The 21,574-nt window shown below is 55.0% G+C and overlaps 1 protein-coding gene across 4 annotated transcripts; it reads right to left on the minus strand.

Annotated features, from left to right (window-relative positions):
* Positions 1-2,757: 2,757 nt before the first annotated feature.
* On the minus strand, positions 2,758-21,550 carry CACNB1 (calcium voltage-gated channel auxiliary subunit beta 1). Of its 4 annotated transcripts, none has more exons than XM_067716097.1 (14): positions 21,276-21,550; positions 18,757-18,843; positions 15,640-15,759; positions 14,391-14,513; positions 13,686-13,822; positions 13,383-13,459; positions 12,070-12,089; positions 11,733-11,813; positions 11,233-11,291; positions 10,937-11,046; positions 10,637-10,788; positions 6,962-7,057; positions 6,364-6,549; positions 2,758-4,612 (listed from the first exon to the last, which is right to left on the minus strand). In XM_067716097.1, the coding sequence occupies exons 1-14, from the start codon at positions 21,357-21,359 to the stop codon at positions 4,151-4,153; spliced, it is 1,794 nt and encodes a 597-aa protein (XP_067572198.1). In that variant the 5' UTR covers positions 21,360-21,550; the 3' UTR covers positions 2,758-4,150. The 4 variants fall into 4 exon arrangements, with proteins under 4 accessions (XP_067572198.1, XP_067572197.1, XP_067572199.1 ...); XM_067716096.1 differs by lacking the exon at positions 12,070-12,089 and adding an exon at positions 12,820-12,974 and having other exon boundaries at positions 21,276-21,549; XM_067716098.1 differs by lacking the exons at positions 12,070-12,089; positions 18,757-18,843; positions 21,276-21,550 and adding exons at positions 12,820-12,974; positions 17,350-17,481.
* Between the last annotated feature and the right edge of the window lie 24 nt (positions 21,551-21,574).

Below are 21,574 nucleotides of genomic sequence, written 5' to 3' on the forward strand. Positions count from 1 at the left end.
GAGCTTGCCATCTAGTTCGGGAGACAAATACACGCACCAAAACCCAAAAAACAACCCTGAGAGACAGTAGGCTAGAAGGCCTGATTTAGAAGGGAGCTGAGGCACACGTCTCTGAGGATGTGATTACCGGGGCTAAGACAAGATTTTTGTCAAGGGTACTGGGCTGGAAACCACACTCCTTTCCACCCTACTCCCAGGCCCTGGTGGCCTCACCTCAGCTCACTTTTACAATGGTGGAAACCTTCAGTCTCTCCGACCTCAGCTCACTCTAGTGTAGAACCTACTCAAAAGACAGAAGCAGATGGTCAGGGAGGGAGATAGGAGGGGTCCCCAGCATCTCCGTTCCTGAGTCCCTGAGGTGGCTGCGGTCATAGCACCAGCCTCTCTGGGCCTAGTCCCAGCCGACTTCACGGTTGTGGAAATCCTCACCAGTTGACAACCACCAACGTGCTTATTGTGTGCTGGTTGAGGGCTTCTGGTTACCAGGAGACAAGAGTCTCTCTCTTCAGGGACTTCCCTGGTGGTCCAGCGGCAAGACTCGGCACTCCCAATGCAGGGGGCCCGGGTTCGATCCCTGGTCAGGGAACTAGATCCCACATGCCACCACTGAAGATCCCACATGCCACAGCTAAGACCCAGCGCAGCCAAATAAATAAGTAAATAAATAAATATTAAAAAATAAGTCTCTCCTCATCTCTCAATATCTCTAAGCCACCTAGAAATGCCTCTGCTGGCAAGTTCTGGGCAAATGTAATTTCAGGCAGAAGGCACGTGGAGAGAAGACAGAAACATACTCAGACACCTGCCTCCTCTTCCCCTGCACCCCTTCCCTTGCAGAAGCTAGGGCATCCTGGGTCAGGAGAATTAGCACGAGACTTGGGGGTCACGGACACCACAGAACTTGAAATCCGATCTCAGTTCCTGTCCTTGCTTGATGGCTGTGTTACTATGGACAGACTGCTTAACCTCGCTGAGCTTTATCTGTAAACTGAAGCTAATGAGCTCTGCCTTTGATTTTAAAGTACCAGGGTCCACTGCAGATGGAGTTCCTCTGTGCAGCCCCAGACCAAGCCTGTTTTCTGCTCTTCTCCTCTTGGACGTTCTCCCACATGCACCTTAAACCCACCTTGTCCAAAGCTAAGTATCATTTCTGCCTCTGACCTGTTTTTTCACCTGCTTCCTCTATGTCTGGGAAGACCCTCACCCACAGTCACCCCAGATGCCTCCTTTTTTCTCACTAGCTGCCTCCAATCACTCTCCAAGAGCTCTCAATCGTAACTGCTAGATGTCTCTGGCAGCCACCGCCTCCTTCCCCATTCCACTGAAAACCCTCCTCATTTTTCACCTGGAGCATTGCAGCTGTTTCCAAGCTAGGCCCCCCCCCCCGCTCCGATCTATGCTCCAAACTGCAACCGAGACAATCTGACCATCACTGCTTACAGTCCTTCAGTTTCTGCACACCAGCTTGAGGACAAAGCCCAAACTCTCTAATGTGACTCAAGGCCCCTGTGACTTACTCCCGATGACCCCTCTCTTACCACCACCTTGAGAGCACACTTTGCTAGCAAAGTGCCAAGAATGTGTCATGCGTGTCACCTATTTCCTCTGCCTTGAACCCTTCCCCTCCTTCTCTGCCCAGGTTAATTCCTAACCAGCCTTCTAGACTCCACTCAAGCCTCACCTCCTCCACGAAGCACCCCCTGATCTCCCCAGGTTAAGGCAGGGACCCCTCTTCCAGGTTCCCTCAGGACCCACTGCTTCCCACATCAGAGAGCTCGTTGTGCTGTCCTGAATTGTCTGTAGCTCCCACTTAGACTTGTGCCTGGTACATAGTAGATGCTCGATAAATGTTTGCTCAATGACTAAACACAGGAAAGAAAGATCGATTCCATTGAAAGGCAGTGGGAGGAGCACTATGATGGCAGGCAGACTGGGCTCCAGTCCCAGCAGTGCTGGCTTTGCCATCACCTCCCTGTTGGCCATGGGCCAGTCACTCGACCTGTGGGCCTTCCCAGTTCCTCTTTCCTTGGGTTTGCTAACCCCTCATCTGGAGGGTCCTGACGTCTGTTGCCCTCTACACACACACTTTGCACAGGAGCATTCAGGTCCACCACCCCAAAAACAAGAACCATGAGAGTGGAGAAATGGTTTGTGCGTGCTGGGTGAGGCAGGATACAGGTGACAGCAGGAAGGATCAACCATCACAAGTCCACATCCGGCCAGCTGATGGTGGCAGGAACGGGCACTGTCACGTGCTGACTTTCCTCCTGGCTTTTGATCTTTCTCTCAGTCTGGGACTGGGATGGGGGTTCCTGATTCTCTGCCCTTCCCCACAAACAGACCTCTTCCCCTCCCACCAGGCTGGTTAGCAGGGCCTGGGGTGGGTAGTTGTGGAGGCATCAGTGGAGGGAGCCGGAAGCTCAGCCCATCCCTCCCTGGGAAGCTGGGGAGCAGCTGAGGCCACAGGAGCAGAGAAGCAAGCACGGGCCTCTAAGACAGTGTGCCAGTGGCTCTGGATCTGACCCCCTGAACAAAACCCAGGGCACCCCACTTCCCGTCTCAGCTTGCAGTTTTGCCTGGCTCTACTTATGGGGAGACGGACCGGACAAGCATGGGGCTTGGGGCTGAGCAGAGCCAAGACTGGCCACGGCTTTATTCCTGCACCCACCCCTTCACTCTCCCTCCCTGCACATCGGCAGCTCCCACACACCTAGGCTGGCAACCATGCGGCGGGAACAAAGAAGCAGGCTCAGGAGGTGGCCGCAAAGGACAGGATGGCGGTTTTATATGTGGCAAAATACTTCTCCTAGGGGAGTACAGACGAACAGACAGACAGATGGGGGCACAGGACACCAGACAGGAAGGGGAAAGGTTGGGCAGTGGTCTCTTCTAACCAGTAAGTGGAAGCTGCACCCCACCCCCGGGTGGGGGTGGGGGGTGGGACAACATTGGCACAGGAGGTGGCGAGACAGGCATGAGGCACCCATCCCTGAGGCGGGCAGCCGGGCAGGGCCCAGTCCTCGTTGGCACAATCGGCTCTCTCTGGCCCAGCTGGGTGCTGGTGGGGGTGGGGGACGGGGCTGCTGGGCTACGAGATGCTAGGCAGAGGGACGATCCAGGGCAGAGGGGGTACCAAGGCCTCTCCTGGGGGGCGTGGACATGGGTAAAGGACGGGATCACAAGAGGCAGATACAGAGCAGCAACAGCAGCAGCTAAGCCCCCCGGGGGGATCCGAGGTCCTGAGGCCCCAGGGGTGACAATTACCCTCTCCCCTGGGGCCTCAGGGTGAAAGTGAAGCAGTTTTTTGGTTTTAAAATGAGCTGGACCAGAGTGTTCCATGGGCTCCACACCCAGGTGACAAGGGGATGGGGGGGCTCAGATGGAGAGGGGCCCCCTCTTCTGATGGCTGCAGGCAAGGGATGTTGTAGGCAAAGCTCATTCCTGGGGTAGGCAAAGCCTTGAGGCATGGAGGTGGTGGTGGGGGTAGCAGCATCTCGGGTTGCCCCCTCCTCAGGGTTCTAGGTCCTGGGCGGGCACAGGGCACTACATCTGATGCCTGCCAGCTTCTACCCAGACCACTCCCCAAGACGAGATCCCGGTGGGGTTTCCAATGCTGTAACTTTCACCTCCCAGACAATGCTGCCAGGAAGCTAGGGGGAGGGGTGGGCATGGTGAAGGACCCTGGATCTGGGGCTTGGGGAAGACAGCCCTCATGGGAAAGAGTCTGTGGTCTCCCTCTCCAGGAAAAGCCCCCCTACCCTTCCCAAATACTCCAGGTTGGAAAAAGAAAGGGCCACCCCATTTTAGGACACTCATTTAAAGCCTGGAGTAGAAGGAGTTAAGGAACTGCACCTTTTCTCTGGGCGAGGGGAGAGAGCCCCCTGAGGTGGGGAAGGGGATACTGCAGGAAGGTTGTCATCCCCCCATGCACCCACAACATGTAGGTAAAAACCTACCGCTGAGGCTTAAGGGAGTCTCAGGAGCTGGTTGGAATGCTACCACCAAAGAAACCCCAAACATTGAGCAAAGGCATCTGAAAGGAGGGAGACAGCGCCCCCTGGAGGCAAGATACATCCGCAGTGGTGAGCCCCTCTGTCCCGCCCCTCCCCTGGGCTCAGAGCCCTTCCTCCCACTGTGTGGCCCCCGCCTCTCAGCGGATGTAGACGCCCCGCCCCCAACCCTGCAGCTCATTCTTGTTGCGTCCCAGGACTGGACCCCCGCCCTCCGCGCAATAGCGCGCCTTATTCCGGCCGCGGTTCCGGTTGTTGGTCAGCTCCTCTTCATAGTCTTCCTCATCCTCCCAGGATCCCTGTCGGGCTGGTGGGGTGCTGCCCCCTGCAGGGTCTCCAAGCCCTGGCCCCTCGGAGGGGTCAGTCTCCATGTCCACACACGAGTCTCCCAGCTCCGTGTAGGCAGAGTTTCGGTTGCCAGGGGTGTCGGCATCAAACGTGTCTTGGTGGGACAGTGCGCGCAGGGTGCCCGCCCGGCCTGGCGGCTGGCTGCTGGGGTAAAGGCCTGGGGGCTGGCCCAGCTCTCCCGGGTACTCGTGCACGCTGGCGTGCTCCCCGGTGGCCCGTTCCAGTGACTGGTCCCCGGAAGCAAGGTATGGTCCCTGGTTAGCAGGCAGACGGCACACACCATGCAGATCAGGCAGGAGTGAGAGAAACACAACAAAGCAAGGCAGGTTAGTGAGGGCACCAAGACACCCAGCCTGGCTGAAGGAGAGGAGGGTGCTGACCCTAGGGGATGGGCAGCCGGCAAACGGCTCTGGAGCCCAGCCAGAGAGCCAGAGGACAGAATTCAAGGCATTTGCTCCTCCACTAGGAGAGGGGGCACCGGACCTTCCTAAGGTGGGTGAAGGCATGAACTCTCCCGGTAACCATGGTAGAGAGCCCACGAACAATTAGTCATCAATTCCTCAAGGCACACATTAATGCTGTCTTGGGCTAAATCATCATTAACAGCTCATTAGTATTGCTACTCGTTAGTGGTTGATTCGGTTAGTCATTGCCCCCGTTTCCCAAATATACTAAGGGGGGGATTTCAGCCAGCTCCTTCAGCCCAACCAGACCCTAATCACAGGCTTCCGGAACCCCACACTTCCCCCCACCCCATTGCCTAGTCAGATGACAGAGTCTCCAAGGTTGATAGGATTCCTCCCCTGCCCCCAACAAAGACTCAAAGCTGCAGGCTGGGGAAGGCTGATGGGTCTTTATCCCCCACTGGCAACAATGAGATGGCCCAATGTCCTCAGCACCAGATGCCACATGAAGATGGCCGTAGAGGCTGCTGGGTAGCGTGCAAAGAGACCTGGGTTCTAGCCCCATTCCCTGCTACTTCAAGCTGTGTGACCCTGAGCAAGTGACTCCCGTCTCAGTGGCCCAGTGTCTCTGTGGTGGTGTGATGGGGATTAGACTAGAGCAGCAATTTCCAAACTATTCCCTGGAGATCTGGGGTGGGTGGACAGGGCACAGAGTGCTTCAGGGGTCCCCGTGGAAGTGAAATGGAGGCCAAGCCACTAGCTCCCTCTGAGCAGAGCAAGGATGCCTTGTCTACATACTGAGCTTCCACATAAGATTCAGTGAACAAGTGGGCTCTGGTGCTGAAAACAAATTTGAAAAGCAATGGTCTAGAATGACTTCATGGGTTTCTTCTGGTTCTAATTGGAACCCAATACTTAATGGTTTGACCTCAGAGACAGGCCTTGGCTCCCATGGGGGGAGATCAAGGCAGGGTGGAGAACCCACAGGAGGGTCTTTCCTGGAATCTGTTTAACCGGGAGAAGGATGGAAGGTTCAACTCATGGAAGACGCTTCACTTTGGGTCCCTACTGAGAAGTCTCCCGAGATTAGGGCTCTGGAGGAGGGGGCAGTTTCTCTGGTTTGAACGGCCCTGCTCTGTGGGATTCCCTGCGTCTCAGGGCCCTTGGTCTGCTGCGTCTAAAATGCTGTGACCTCTGTTGGGTCTAAAATGGGTGTAGAGTCCAGCAAACATATATTGATTTTCCTGTTTCTTCCCAGTCACTTATCCTACAAGGCCCCCAAGGCAAAAGCCCCCAGGGCCGCAGATATGGTCCTTTGAGACCAGGCCCAGGGAGGCCCCACCAGCCAGCCCCAGTCCCATCAAAAACCACAGACACCAGAAGCTGCCACTCACCACATTTTTTACAAAATAAAACTCTTCCCTTCCTTGCCCGCGTTCACTGTGCTCAGTTCCTCAGTTCCGAGCCCTGGGCGGGAGGGGACATGGGCGGGGCACCTACACGGTGTGCTCCTGCTGCTGGGGCACCGCCCTGGCCCTCTGCGAGGCCTCCAGCCCTCCCCAGAAGCTGAGATTTCTCCTGAGTGAGGTGAGCACCTGTACCTGGAGGTTGGAGACAGGGGCAGGGCTGGCAGCAAGGGCTGCAGTAGCCATGGTGCGGTTCAGCAGCGGATTGGGCGGAGTGCTGCTGGGCGGGTGTGTGGCCTTCCAGTAGGCTTCCAAGTACTCGGCCAAATGCTCGCAGGCATCCTCCAGTTGATTCTCATCCAGGATGATGTCAAACATTTCCTGTGGAGGCGGGGTTAAGGGCAGGGCTGGGATGAGCTGGGCATGACCAAGGGGTGAGGGTGTGGCCTGGGGCAGTGGGTGGAGTCAAGGGGTTGAAGGACAAAGTTAAAAAGAAACCTCTGGATGTCCAGGAAGAGGAGGGCTCTTAGACATACAAATCGACAGAACTACAAGAGGTCTTCGTACCCCGATACTCCAACTCCCTCATTCTAAATACAAGGCAACCAAGGCGTGGAGAGAGGCTTAACTCCCCACAGAGAAGTGGTGCTGCTGGGACTTGAACATCCAGCACTCTTTTCCCTGCATCTCTGGACCCCGCCCAGGCATTCCCGGTCACTCTCTCAAGCAGGCCAGAGGACACGTGGAGAACCCAAACGTTGCCCCTTCCCTTCCCCTGGGTCTGAGCACTCACGGGAGGACACTGCGCGAGCTTCTCCGAGGCTGCTATTTGCACATTGAGGTGTTTGGACTGAGACTTCCCTCGAGACTTGATGAGCCTCTGAAGAACCTGGTTTGTGGGGGGAGAAGAGGAGCTAGAGGGACCCTGCAATGCACCAAGCCGGAGAGGCAGGTCCTGGCTGGAGCCAGTGTGGAGAGACAGTATCGGGGCCAGGGGATGTTCCATGACTCTCAGCCCTGGCCGCCTCTTCAGAAATGACCTCACCAGTCCTGTGTCCATCCTACACAGTGCTCAGGCTCTCTCCTGGGTCTCATGCCAGCCTGTCCTGGGAAGTTCCAGCAGTGGCTGTAATGAAGGGCAGTGATTCTCCTTCCCAACCCCTGTAACCTTTATAGGCTTCATTCTCTGGGCCAACTTCCCCTCCACGTTAGCAGCAGTAGCCATCCTTTACAGGGACATGTGCTATGTCCTGGCACTATTCTGTGCTTTTTACACAATCAATTCATTTAGTCCTGACAATAATGCCATTATGCAGCCACTATTATTATTCTCATCTCAATGATAACAGTAATAATGACGATAATAGCTAAACATAAAGCTACAACCTTAACTAAGTGATCAAAGTTAACAGCACCAATGATACAACAGACCGACATCCTGTGCTTCCTGATGCAACGCACTCAGAAGGACACATCGCTTTGGTGATGTTCCTACCTGAAACGTAAAACCTAAATCTAGTCATGGGGAAACATCAGACAAACCCACACCGAGGAACAATCTACAAAATAAGTGATCTGTACTCTTAAAAAATGTCAGTGTATGGGGCTTCCCTGGTGGCGCAGTGGTTGAGACTCCGCCTGCCGATGCAGGGGACACGGGTTCGTGCCCCAGTCCTGGAAGATCCCACATGCCGCGGAGCGGCTGGGCCCGTGAGCCGTGGCCGCTGAGCCTGCGCGTCCGGAGCCTGTGCTCCGCAACGGGAGAGGCCACAACAGTGAGAGGCCCACGTACCGCAGAAAAAAAAAAAAAAAAAGTCAGTGTCATGAAAATCCAAGAAAGGCTGAGGAAAATTTTCAGCTTAAAGACTATAAAGAGATATGACAACTAAATGCAACACATGATCCTGGATTGAAGGGGAAATTGCTATAAGGGGCATTATTGGGACAACTGGTGAAAACTGAAGATGGACAGTATTTTAGATAAGATTTCTTAAATTTGACAATTGTACTGTGGTTATGTAAGTTAATATCCTTGTTCTTAAGAAATACATGTTGAAATATTTAGGGATAAAGGCATACAATATCGACAACTTACTCTCTAATAGTTCAGGAAAAAAGATACACATATATAAGCGCACATATACATAATACATACATACATAAAGTAGTGGCAAAATGTTCAAAATTAGTGAGTCTGAAAAAATTAAATTGTGTACTTTAAATGGCTGAATTGAATGGCATGTGAATTTTATTTCAATAAAGCTGTTAAAAAAGTAGTGAATGTGAGTGAAGTGAGTTCAAAGATAGTCCTACTATTCTTACAACTCTTCCGTAAATTTGCAATTATTTCAAGATAAAAATCTAAAAAAAAAAATAGAATAGATACAGTGCTTAGTAGGTACCAGGCACTTTGCGTGGTTAATTTGTTTATTTAATCTTCACAAGCACCATTTGAGGATTCCTATTTTGCAGGTGAGGAAACAGAAACATAGAGAAGTTAGGTGACTTGCCTAAAGAGCACAGAGCCGGTAACTGGTGGCACTGGTACCTAAACTCAGGCAGTCTGATTCCAGAGTCCCCACCCTTAACCTCAGTCAGTGCTCAGTGGGGGCAATGGAAGTGTCTGTTAACTTTCTAGTTCACAAAGTGTTTTTGCAGCCATTGTCTCATTTGATCCTTTCAACCACCCCAGGAAGTACTTAAATCCCATCACCCCTTTTATGCTTATTAGAAACTTAGGACTCAGAAAGCTTAAGAAACTGGGTGCTCAGGGACTTCCCTGGTGGTCCAGTGGTTAAGACTCTCAACACAGGGGACCAGGGTTCGATCCCTGGTTGGGGAACTAGATCCCGCATGCCGCAACTAAAAGATCCCGTGTGCTGCTACGAAGATCCCACAGGTGGCAATGACGATTCCGTGTGCCGCAACTAAGATCCAGAGCAGCCAAATAAATAAATATTAAAAAAAAAGAAAACAAGAAACTGGGTGCTAGCATGAGATGTTAACAGTTACCAGCTCTGGTTGCCTTCATCAGTCAGACAGAACTCTGGGCTCTTTACATCATTACCTCCAACCCTCTCAATAATAACATATGAGAATGATTATAATTCCCATTTTGTAGGTAAAGAAATTGAGGTGCAGGAGCTTCCCTGGTGGTGCAGTGGTTGAGAGTCCGCCTGCCGATGCAGGGGACATGGGTTCGTGCCCCGGTCCGGGAAGATCCCACATGCCGCGGAGCGGCTGGGCCCGTGAGCCATGGCCGCTGAACCTGCGCGTCCGGAGCCTGTGCTCCGCAATGGGAGAGGCCACAGCGGTGAGAAGCCCGCGTACCGCAAAAAAAAAAAAAGAAATTGAGGTGCAAAGGCTAAATAATCCCCCCAAGATCACAAGCTCAATAAAATACAACCCAAAAAACCAAAACCAAGATTTAATTAATTAAATAAAAATAAGCCAATCAGAGCTAGGATTTGAACCCCATACTGTCTTCTCATTTCAAATCCTTCACCTAAGCTCACCTTCCATGTTTCTCAAACCCCTACTAATGTCTAGGAGGGAAAACTAACGGAGCCACTATATGACCAGAAAGTAAATCAGCCTTCCTACCAATTTCATCTCTATCGAGGCCTACATGAAGGCAGTGCAGCAAAAAGGGCTGAAATCGAAAGACAGGAAAGGTCTTTTCCCAGCCACCAAGCAGCTGCGTGACACTGGGACAGAAAGCACAGAATTCTTTCTGTTTTCTGGACTCAGGAGAAGTCAACAAAGTAGAGACAGGGGACTGGCCTGCATGACCCTAATAATATTTAAAATAGTTAATACATGAAAAGGGGGACTTCCCTGGTGGCGTGGTGGTTAAGAGTCCGCCTGCCAATGCAGGGGACATGGGTTCTATCCCTGGTCTGGGAAGCTCCCACATGCCGCGGAGCAACTAAGCCCGTGCACCACAACTACTGAGCCTGTGCTCTAGAGCCCACGAGCCACAACTACTGAGCCTGCGAGCCACAACTACTGAGCCTGCGCTCTAGAGCCCGTGAGCCACAACTACTGAGCCCACATGCCACAACTACTGAAGCCCGTGCGCCTAGAGCCCGTGCTCCGCAACAAGAGAAGCCACTGCGATGAGAAGCCCGTGCAACGCAACGAAGAGTAGCCCCCATCACCACAACTAGAGAAAGCCCACGCGCAGCAACAAAGACCCAACGCAGCCACAAATAAATAAATAAATAAATGCTTTAAAAAACAAAACAAAAAACATGACCAGGTATATTATACCAGACCCTTTGCTAAGTGCTAAGTATTCGCATTAGGTTGAATCTTCACAATATCCAGACAATGGAGTTCGACAGAGCAGGGAATCTGGGCTCGAGGAGATTAAGCCACACGATTAGTAAGCAGCACCTGGGGTTTAAACACAGGCAGCCCAACCAGAGCACTCCTGTCTCCAATCGGGTCAGACTCCTGCACCCACCTTGGGAGAGGTGATCTTGATGTAAACAATGATGGGGGCCAGTGAGGTCTTGGAGAGCTGGGCTGGGTGGTTGATGGTATCGGCATCCAGGGCAACCAACTGAAGGGTCCGGGCCAGCTCGAAGATTCGCTCGATCTCGCTCTGAACCTCAGCTGGGGGAATGGAGTCATGGGGCAGGCGGAAATGTAAGGGGGCCTCCCAGGAGGCCGTGGGCAAACAGAGCATTTCCGGAGATGCCCCCTCCCCCCCGACATCTGGCCCCAGAGCAGGGGTGCGGGTGGGGTTACGGGGTGGGCTCACCCAGGCTGGAGCGTGTGTTTGAACGCTCGATGATGATGTGTTTGCTGGGGTTGTTGAGGACTGAGCGCTTAGCCAGGGAGATGTCCGCTGTCACACGAGTGATGGAGATCCTGGGGGATGGGACAAGAGGAGTCAGGGGTCAGGGTGGCCTAGAATGCCCTGCCTGCTCCCCAGGCTCCAGGACAGCCTCTTATCCCTCAGTCCAAGAGTTCCAGGATTGTCCTTCCAGCCATCCTGCCCATCCCCAGCAGCAGAGAACCACAGTGGGAGCGGAGAGCCAGCTCCCAGGGTCTTACCTGCCATCAAACCGATGCTTCAAGAAGTCAAATAAAGCTTTCTGCATCATGTCTGTAACCTGAGGTTGGGGGGTGGGGTGGGGGGAGGAGAAGTCAGGTGTTTAAAGCCCCTCAGGGAAGGTGGACCGCTAGGTATTTGCCCCCTGACATTCCATTTTCTTCTTAAATCCCTGAGATGAGGAAGTCCCTGTTGTGGGGAGGGGGCAGTCCTTTTGAGTCTGAGGGGCCTCCACTGGGGTCTCTGATTGCAAAGATCCTTTTAGGTGGGATCTCTGGGAGGACTTCTCTGGGGCTCTTTTGAGAGGACTAGACCCTTCTGGGGTCTCCCTGGGGGTTGGGCCCCCCATGGAGGGGGGTGTCTCTGAAGGTATGTAGCCCTCTGGGGAAGAAACCCTGGGAGGGCCCTGCTGGGGGATCTCTCTGGGGTCTGAAGACCTGTCTATGGAGTCTTTCCGGAGGTCTGGGCCCCTCTGGGTCCACTCGCCTCTAGGGGCTCCTACCTCATAGCCCTTGAGCGACGGTCCCACCAGGATGATGGGCCTCATGGAAGGTACCACGTCATAGGGGGGCACATGCTCTGTCTGGGGGGGGAAGCAGGGAGGGGAAACCCCAGAGTGGAGATGGCATTAGCCCCTCTTCCCCCACCTCCAGGCTCCCCCATGCATCCTTTCCTCCCCCTGGTCCCAAAGTCCAGATGTGGGGATCGGGGCGGGGGTGGGGAGGCATGGCGAGGAAGGGTTGGGGAAAAGGGGGGCAGATATGGGAATGGGTGTTAGAAGGTCCCCCTAGCTCATCCCAGGGGGTGGGGAGGGGGACACAGAAAGCTGTGATACTCACCAACTTCTGCTTCTGTTTGGCTGGGTCCAGAGATTGCCAAGAGGAGGGCGGGGGAGGAGAAAGGGGAAGGTACCCAGGCAGGGGCAGAGGGCAAGGGAGGAGCCAGGACAAGAGAGGGAGGGAGAGCGGGCAGACGAGGAGAGATAACAAGGCATGCGTGTTAGTGACAGACAGAGCCAGAGAGAGGGGACGGGACCCCGTGCCAAGGGGGAGCCAGAGGTGGCCCTGGATCAGGGCTGGGCGCAGGACTGACAGCCAGTCCAGTGAACTTGGGAATGTTCAGACATCCTGTACCCCCTTTCTGGGTCCTGCTCTGCAGCCAGGAGATCCCCGTGTGCCCACCCGAGCCCCGTGGAGTCCGGAAAGGGCCAAGAAGGTCACCATTCCACCTTCCCCTTCACATGTGGCAGTGGGGGCAAACACGGCCTAACCCACTGGCAGTGAGGGGGAAAAGTCAGGTCTCGTGACCCAGACCCTGCTTTCAGTTGAGGGGCGGGGGCAGCCTTCCAAGAGAAAGGGTGCTTCCACTGCAAGAACCATCCGTTCCAGGGAAGTGGGCCAGGGTGGAGTTGTGTGTGGAGACAGACGTGCCTATCCTCGGTGTCATTCTACCCTTCCCTCCTCCTTGGCAGGAAGGACTGATTCCCACAGAATCAGGCTGAGACCACGTCGGAATCCATTCCAGCCCCCTCCCCCCCCCAAAGCACTGGGCTCTGACCTCCCCTATCACAAGAACCCAGCAAGAATTACCTTCTTGAAGAAGGGGATGCGCTTGCCGTGGGGTGGCGGGGTGGTGACACTGCTAACGCTAGTCTTGGCAGAGCCACTATGCTCACCGAGCTCTGCCTCCTCATCCTCTAACTCCAGGGGGTCTAGTTCAAAGGCTAAGTTAGTCATTTCATTACCTGGACCGCAGAGTCAGGATGAGGGAGGAAGGAGGCGAGGTGGGGAGGAGTGAGATGGACATGAAGACACAAGTACAAAACGCAGGGATGGGATGGGGAAAAAAGAAAGAAGAAGAGGTGAATGGAACAGGGCTGGGAGAAATGAATGGGGGGTAGGGGGCAGGGCAGTCAGGCAGAGAGATGGAGCTACCAAAGAAATGGGAGAGTAGAGACATGAAAGAATGGGCGCTGAGGGACAGGCCCAGCTTGTGGGGTGTCCTGCTCTTCATGGAGGGGGTACCACCGGAGGTGTCTGGAGGACTCAGGATTGGGGTACCCCCAACTGCAGGGAAAGGAGGGGACAGGCAGTGGGGAGACCACCCCGCCCAGGAGCTCCACCCGACCCCGTGGGGTGACGGTAGCTCTTACCACTGGCAGGGGGCGTGGGGCGGCGGGTGCCAGTCACCACGTCTCCCAGACTGGAGCTGGAGTTGTCACCTGATTTGCTGTGTGGGCAGAGAGGCAAATGGAGCCGTGAGCAAAGGAGGTGGGCGTGAGGGTGGGGGATCTGTTCTCTCACAGGCTGCCCCCTGCGCCCCGCCCTCATTTGCCAGCCCCACTGGTGATGCCACAGACAGTTTTGTGTCCTCAGGGCAACGCGTCAACCCTCAGGGTCTACTCCCGGCTGGCTGGCTGGCCTCTCCCGGAGGTGCCCTGGCCCCAGCCAAACACCTGGAGCTGAGGCGGTTCTGGCGCAGCTTCTGTTCCTGCAGCAGGCGCAGGCTGTCCAGTTTGACAGGGCTGGGGATGAAGCCAACCTCACAGCCCTCCTTCACCAGTCGCCCAATCCACCAGTCATTATTGTATTTCTGCAAACGACAACGGCAGGTGGGGTGGGGGAGACCAAGAGGGAGATTAGAGGCACAAGCCAGCAGCCAGCTCCAGGGGACACCACCCCCAGCCTTGCCTACCCCGCCCAGGGGGCGGCACCCTCAAACAGCCCTGGCACCAGCCTCTGATTACAGCCCCCAATTCTCAGGACTCTCCGGAACCAGCATCCTCTTGTGCCATGGACCACCCACACCCCCAAGCACATCCTTGTTCTGAGAGTCCTTCCTCCCCCATGTGCCAGCTCTACCCTGGAAAGGCAGGGAGAGAAGTTAATGCTGACACCTCCATGTGCCTGGCACACTGCCACCCCACTGACAGGCCTCATCACAAACCCTCCCAACAGCCTTGTGACCTAGGCATTACCATCCCATTTTACCAATGAAAAATGCAAAGCTCAGAGAGGTGGAAAGATTTGCCTCAGGTCACACAGCAGATTTAGCCCAGCTCTGCTTGGCTCAGAAGTCTTTTTCCACTAGAGGTCTGACAGCCCCTCTCCTGGCACCCACTACCCTGCCCTCCCTCCAGATGCCAACACATCCTCCCCACCTCTTTGATGTGCAGGAAGTCCTTGGGCTCGAAGGTGATGGCCACTCCCTGAACAGGCACCTCATCCCCTAGAGATGGGTTATAGCCGACATTTGTCCTCACAGCAAATGCCACTGGCTTGGTCTAGAGGAAGATGACAACCAGAGGGTTAAATCACAATGGGATGTACAACTTCCTGACTGTGGTGGTGATTACGGAGAGGTTTGTTTTGTAAATTGTTTATTAAAACATATACTGTACACCCTACTATACATAAGATAGATAAACAACAAGGACCTACTGTATAGCACAGGGAACTATATTCAAAATCTTGTAATAACCTATAATGAAAAAGAATCTGAAAAAGAATATACACATATATGTATAACTGAATCACTTTGCTGTACACCTGAAACTACACAACATTGTAAATAAACTAGACTTCAAAAAAATTTTTTTTAATAAAAACATATACTGAATGGCTTATGCAGTTTTTTACTGCATATATTAAATTTCACAATAAAAAAAAAGCAAACCATAGAACTCAGTCCTCTCAGGGTGGAGGGGGGCATCAGGGAATGCTAAGTATAGGTGGTGGGAGAGCCTAGAATAACACCAAGAAGGAATAATAATAATAGTAACAATAACAATAAGAACAAATAATAGTAATAATAATGATAGCAGCTACTGTGTAGTGTAACAGGTACTGTGTTATATGTTTCACACCCATTATCTCATTTTTTTATTACAAAAACCCTATGAAGTTAAGTACTATTACCATATTCATTTTATGGGTTTTTTTCTTTTCTTTTTCTTTTTTTTTTGCTGCGCCACGTGGCTTGTGGAATCATAGTTCCCCGACGACCAGGGATCGAACCCGGGGCCACGGCAGTGAAAGTGCTGAGTCCTGACCACTGGACTGCCGGGGAACTCACACCATATTCATTTTAATGAATGAGAAGACTAAAGTTCAGAAAGGTTAACTGACTTGCCTAATATCACACGGCTAATAAGAGCCCAGAAAATTTGACTCTAGAAATGAGTGGAAATGTTTAGCTCCTATTATGTGTAGAAATTAGGCACTTATTGTACTTCATAAGGAGGCAGGTATTACAGCTTACACTTTACAGGTGAAAGGCAGAGGCACATCAGAGGGGTACATGAGCTAGGAAGTGGCTAGGCCAAGACTTGACCCTGGGTCTGTCCAGGCTGTCTCTGAGGCCTGGGGTAAGGGAAATAATGCCAGCACAGCCCTTCCCATCTTTCTCACCTTGGCTTTCTCGAGCTGGGCTAATGCCTGGCGCTCTGCCTCCTTCCTTAAGGCTTCTCGGTCCTCCTCCAGAGACACATCGGAGTCTGACGGACGGCTGGTATAGGACTCTGCTGATCCCTGAAAACAGACAGGGCCAGCTCAGGGCCAACGCTGCCTCCCCAGCTCCTGGGCCTCGGAAGGCACCCGTCGTGGTTGCCTCAAGCCCCAGCCAGCCCAGCATGATACCACAAGGGCTAGGAGGAGGTGGTATTAGATGGGAAGAGCCGGAGAATGAGGTCTGCAGGCCCCTGGAAAGAGTGTGGCCCTAGGAAGGGTGACAGCAGCAAACAGGGGATTACGGCAGGTCCAAGGACAGCTGCTTGGGGCCCAGGGAGGGGTAGGAACCTGATAGGGGCACAGCGCAGGGGTGGAGTGCCAAGGGACAGTCTCCACTCCCTGCTCCTCCTTCCCTCCCCTGCCCCCAGCACCGGCTGAGACAGACTCAGCACAGGCCCAGTGAGTCCTTCCAGGGGCTGTAGCCACCAGCTTAGGCCTGAGCTCTCGGCACTGGCGGCAATGGGCAGCCTGCTCCACGGGCTAGGACCACACAAAAATTTGCCATTTTCTGCTCAAGGGTGAGGGAAGATAGAATCCTACCTCCTCTTCCAGAAGCTGGGGAGCCCCAGCCCTCAGGCTCTCATAAGATACAAAAAAGAACCCAGGATTCCTGGGGTGGCGCAAGAAGAGGCAAGTTAAGAGAAGGACATGAGCAGGCCTTTCCTCAGTACTAGGGCTGCCGGCTGCCAGGGTTAAGGCAGCCTCAGGAGTCTGGGTGTGCCAGGAAGCAGGCCTTGATCACACCGACCATCCCAGAGCACAAGGAACTCCCTCAGTGATGCAGGCACAAGTGTAAGACACGCATAGCCTGTCCAGACCCAGGGCGTGAATGAACATGCTAATTCACGGATGTGCTTGGATGTGCAACTTCAAGGGCATGTTCTATGGTATGTCCTGGTGTGTATGACTGAATGCATACAGGTACACGTGCGTGCATACGGGGCGGAACGGGTGGACGCCCTCAGTGTCTGTGTCCCTGAGGGCATGTGAGGGCAAGAGCCAGGAGGTGTGGATTTGTGTGACCGTGCAGCGGCGGTGTTGCTACAAAGGGCAGGAGGGGACCTGAAGAAAGAACAAGACTGCAGAGGTGAGGGGGTTCTTTCCTGAAGACAGAAAAGGGTCACCTGGCCAGGAATGCCCATTAGCTTCGTATGGAGGGAACCTGGGAGAGACAGAAGACCAATTCCCACCTCCCCAGAGCGCCCTGGTGCATCAGTGAGAGCAGCTGCCCATCAAATCATGAAAATGGGGGAGTGGAGAGGGGAAAGGTGGGGGGTGGGTGGGGTACTAAAAGAAGCTGGAAAAGAGATGCAAAGGAAAGAGAGTGAAAACCAGTTAATCTACCGCTCTCCACCCCTCCCGACGGGAGCACTCAGTCAGAAAGACAGATGCCAGGAGAGCCAGGGGAACAGACCCAGAGATGGAGTGGCAGAGAGACACTTACTAACCCCAACACACACGCAAACACGCATACACACACACACCCCCCCAAGAATGGCGGGAGACAAGGAAACAGTGAGGCAAGGAGACAGGCTGGAGTGAAGGCCTCCCACCAGCTTTCCTGAGGGGCTGTTCCCACCTCCCCCCACCTTCACTCCATCCCCAGCTCACCACTACGAGGGTCCGGTTGGACGCCTCCATCCCGGCGCCCTCAGTGCCTGCCCCTGCTGGCCTAGGGGGTGGCCCAAACTGCCCGTTCCCCCAAGGGGCTCAGGTTACAAGCAGAGTTGCTACATGTGCAAACTGCTAGGGTATATTTAGCTCAGAGATGTGGCAAGGACTGCCCCCCCACTCCCTGCCACCTACGGGGGGTCAGAGCTGGGGAGCTAAGAGGAGGAAGGATTGGAGACTGGGGTCTGATCCCCTGGGTCAGCAAACACTGAAGGAATGAGGCCCTTTTCTGTCAAGAGGGGCTCCACTGAGCACAGTGTCATTCTTCCTAGCCTCGGCCCTGGCCCAGTCCTGCAACACAGGGGATGAGGGAAAGATCAAAGAAAGGACTTCGTGTTTGTATGGAGATGCTGGGATGAAGAGCCCCTTTCCTGACGCTCTCAAGTCAGGCCCGGGCTCATATGTGCCAAGTGTCGTGGAGACAGAAGAAGTGAAAAGAAGGGCCCCTCTCCAATCTGTAGTGGATCTGCCTGGCATCACCCTCTCTCTCCTGGCCCGGGGTGGGGGGGGCGCGGCTGACTTCCCTACTGTCCTCTGCCCTCATATGCTGCCCATGTTTTCTTCAACGTACTCCTTTCCTTGTCTGATCCTAAGCCCCTCTTGCCTTTTTTGGGTACCAGGCTTTGTTGAGATGCTCTGTAGTCATAGCAACTGCATGGCTCTCTCACTGCTTCTCCCTGAGCCTGAGATGGCCTGGGGTTGACAGAACAGAGATGAGAACAGCATCTTCCTGATGGGAGAATAGAAAACCCCAGAAAGCCATTCAGCTACACTACCCCCCTTCACTCAGGGATGCTGGGCTAAAGTCCTCTCTAATATCAACTTCCTCCTGCCTCTCCTCCACCTCTGTCAACACACGTTCTCTCTCTGCGTATTAAAGAAGTCACATCTGGATGTGAGGAGGGTGTTTCCCTGACCCACACCTAATCAGGGCTCCAGGGACCCAAATGTCCTGGCTCCTCATTTCTTAGGACCTGCCTCTACCCCATGCTGTCACAGATTCTGGGGGAGGACATGGAAGGAGACAGCCGGCAGGGGGAGTGGGTGACAGCCTGAAGCCAGCTAGAAGGAGGCAGGCCAGGCTGTCCCTGAATGAGATGACGCAGGCAGGCAGGCAGCAGGGGCTGGTGTCTGGTGCTGGGAGAGGGATTGGGTGGGGGCTGAAGGAGTGGGTACAGCTGACAGTATATGCAGAGGAGGTCATGGGGTGTAAGGGTATGGGGTGGTTGTGGGCAGGTGACAAATGACACGGGGGAGGGTGCCTGGAGAAAGCCTCAGACCCAGCTCACCAATCCTGGTTTCCACCAACCAGCCATCTCCCTCCTCTCAGCCCAGCCTACCCATTACCTGGCGGACAAAGCTGTTGGATGTTGTATCCGAGGATGTGCTCCCATCCGACCTTTTGAACCGCCCTTTCCTCTTGCTGTATTTGCCCTGGAGAAGCCAGGAAGGGACAAGAGTAGAATCAAAAAGGCCCTTTCCCAACCCTCATCCCATCAGGCCCAGAACCACAGCAAAGCCTTGGAAATATCATTCCCTGATCTCAACAGCCCGCCCCTCTAGCTTCTTCCTGAGATGGTACAGCCCAAGCGGGAGGGAGAACCCAGACCACAGCCATGGGGTGGGGGACAGTGAAAGAGAGCCCTAGGAAGCACACACAGAAACCCCCAAACCAAGACAGAGAGGTTGGGAAGGGGGAGGCAGTGAGAAGCTGGAGACTCATTAGGCAGCAAAGCTAATTGAGACGCTGGGCAGGCGGCAGAGGCCTCAGGGGGAAGGGAGAGGCTGCCTGCAGTGCTGGGGGCGCGGAGAGAGCTCCTGGGAAAGTTCCCCTCCCTCTCTACCTCAGCTGGAGCAGAGCGGGGCTGAGTGTGCCTGTGGCCCCCAGAGAGAAGAGGATTCACCAACCCAGGCCCAGCTTGGCTTTCCCCATGCCCAACTCCTGCCTTGTTTCTCGCAGAGTGGGGAGGGGAGTTGCAGCTCTCAGCTCTTGGAGACCTAAAACTAGATTCCCAGGGAAGGGTAGGGGGCGTGGAACTGTATTTGGAAAGTAAACATCTAACCCCAACCCCGACCCATGGGGGCAGATTTAGCACCCTGCCTCCAACCTGGTAGGACTTCTTCTCAGCCCGTCCTCACAGTCACAGTGATCATACTTCTCCCCAAGGGGGCAAGAGGGATCAAGACCTCTAACCCTCAGCTGCCAATGCCCACGTCCTGTCGCCATGATATCCACCAGGCTGCAGCAATCTAAATGTCCCCTGGCCCTGCCCCAAGATGAGTCTAGGTCACAGCCCCCGCAGGGCCTTGGTGAAGAGTTGCTCAGTCCCACAGGCTGGGCTCCTGGCTTCGGTGGCGTGGACACTGCCCGACCTCTCACGCAGCCACCCATTCAGGTATTTCCAGGCCTCCTGTAAAGGGGGCTACTTCTTTGCTCTCCCCAACTCAAATATACACATTGGCCCCCAGCCTGTCTAGAGTGGGGTGGGGGGGAATCATTGATGGTTCAGGCCCTCCAAGCCCCTGCCCCCAGCCTCCATCCTAGAGTTTCTTTGCCAAAGAAGCTAGGTAAGCCATGACCAGGCTAGAGGCTCTGGTTCCTTGGGCCTGAGTACAAGGAGGAGGGTGGATAGATGGGAGAGAAGGGCACCTGGGAACCCTTTGAGAATCCTCCCTCCCATCACCTTCTCTCCAGCAAGACGTATCTCCAACCTCGAGGACTGAGGATCCCTATGAACTTAAGAGGATTCCCCCAGTGAGCCCCAGACTCTTTCAGACCACGACCACTATCCCAGGCAAGGAAAAGGGAGTGGCACCCAGAGGGACAAGGGACAGCTGAAAGGAAGGCCCCAGTCAGCTGCCTCCCAGGCTCCAAGGGGCCTGGGGTGGAGAAGGGAGGTATTTTTAGGTCTGACCTGACCCCCGCACCCCACGTGCCCACATTATCATGGTGGTTACAGTTGCTCCAGGCTCACCACAGCAAGAAAAGAGTTAATGCTATCCTAGCCTTGGGGTGTTGCCAGGTTGGATAAGGACACGTCCCAGAGAAATCCCCTGGCACGACCACCCCAGACCTTGCTGGTCACTCCATGGGCACCCTCCCTACCCAAGAATACCCCTTTCTGGGGGTAACCTGGGGGCACAGGAGAAGTGTGAGTGAGGGGGGCGGCAGACCACCCCCATCCCCGCGCCCCCCAGGTAACACAGTTTCTTCCTCTCCAGTACAGTGAGTTGGCATCCATTCAACTTTCCAAACTTTGGAGGCATTTTCTGGGGCTGGGGGGATGGGGTGGAGGAGGGACAACGTGGGTGTTTGTTGGGGGAGGGGAGGTGGTCCAATATAGGGGTGGAGCTGAAGTGGCTGGGACGGGGGCCTGGCCCGGAGCTGGCCCCTTCCCCGCCCTCGAAGGCCAGTGTCCGCAGCTCTGAAGGCCTGCTGGCACTGCCCGGTGACCACCGCCTCGGCCACCCCCGCCCCACCCACACCCGCCCGGCGCCCCTGAGCGTGCTCTGCGTCCCCCCTTTGCCTGAGCTCTCTCTCTAGCTTCCTTCAACCCCCGGGTCCCCCCGCCAGCACCCACACTCTCAACCCACTGGAGCCGGTACCCGAGCAGCAGAGACCCTGACGCGTGGGAGAGGAGGCGAGGGTGACAGGCGGCCCGACCGCCTCCTCCCCGCTCTGCCAAACCGCAGCACAACTCCCGGCCAAGCGCCCATCAATCATTCACCGGCAGAGCTGGGGGGCGCACAGCCCTCTCCCCTGGGCGCCGGGCATGTAACCCCTTTTTCCCCGGCCCCCCTCGATCCGACCCCACAGGGTCCGCGGGACAGGCCCCCTTCCCTCGATCCCGGCCACCACGCCTCACCTGTGGGCTGGGGTCGAAGACCTCCATGGGGATCTCCTGGGAGGATGGGTAAGGGCCCCGGGACATGCTGGTCTTCTGGACCATGGAGAGGAGCCTCCCCTCCGGCCGCCGGTCCGGCCCAGCCGGGCGCCCTCAACGCATGAGAGAGGCCGTCGGAACCGAGAGCAGCGCAGCCAGCACCCGGTCGAGCCACCTGGCCCAGCCTTCGGTTGCCCTCTTCCTGCCTTCCCTCCCTCCTCCCGCTCTCTCCTCTGCTGCCGCCGCCTCCTCGGCCCCTGAAGGCTCAACATCTCCCCCCG

The sequence above is a fragment of the Pseudorca crassidens genome, chromosome 19 (assembly GCF_039906515.1).
Source record: "Pseudorca crassidens isolate mPseCra1 chromosome 19, mPseCra1.hap1, whole genome shotgun sequence".
Classification (NCBI taxonomy): Eukaryota; Metazoa; Chordata; class Mammalia; order Artiodactyla; family Delphinidae; genus Pseudorca; species Pseudorca crassidens.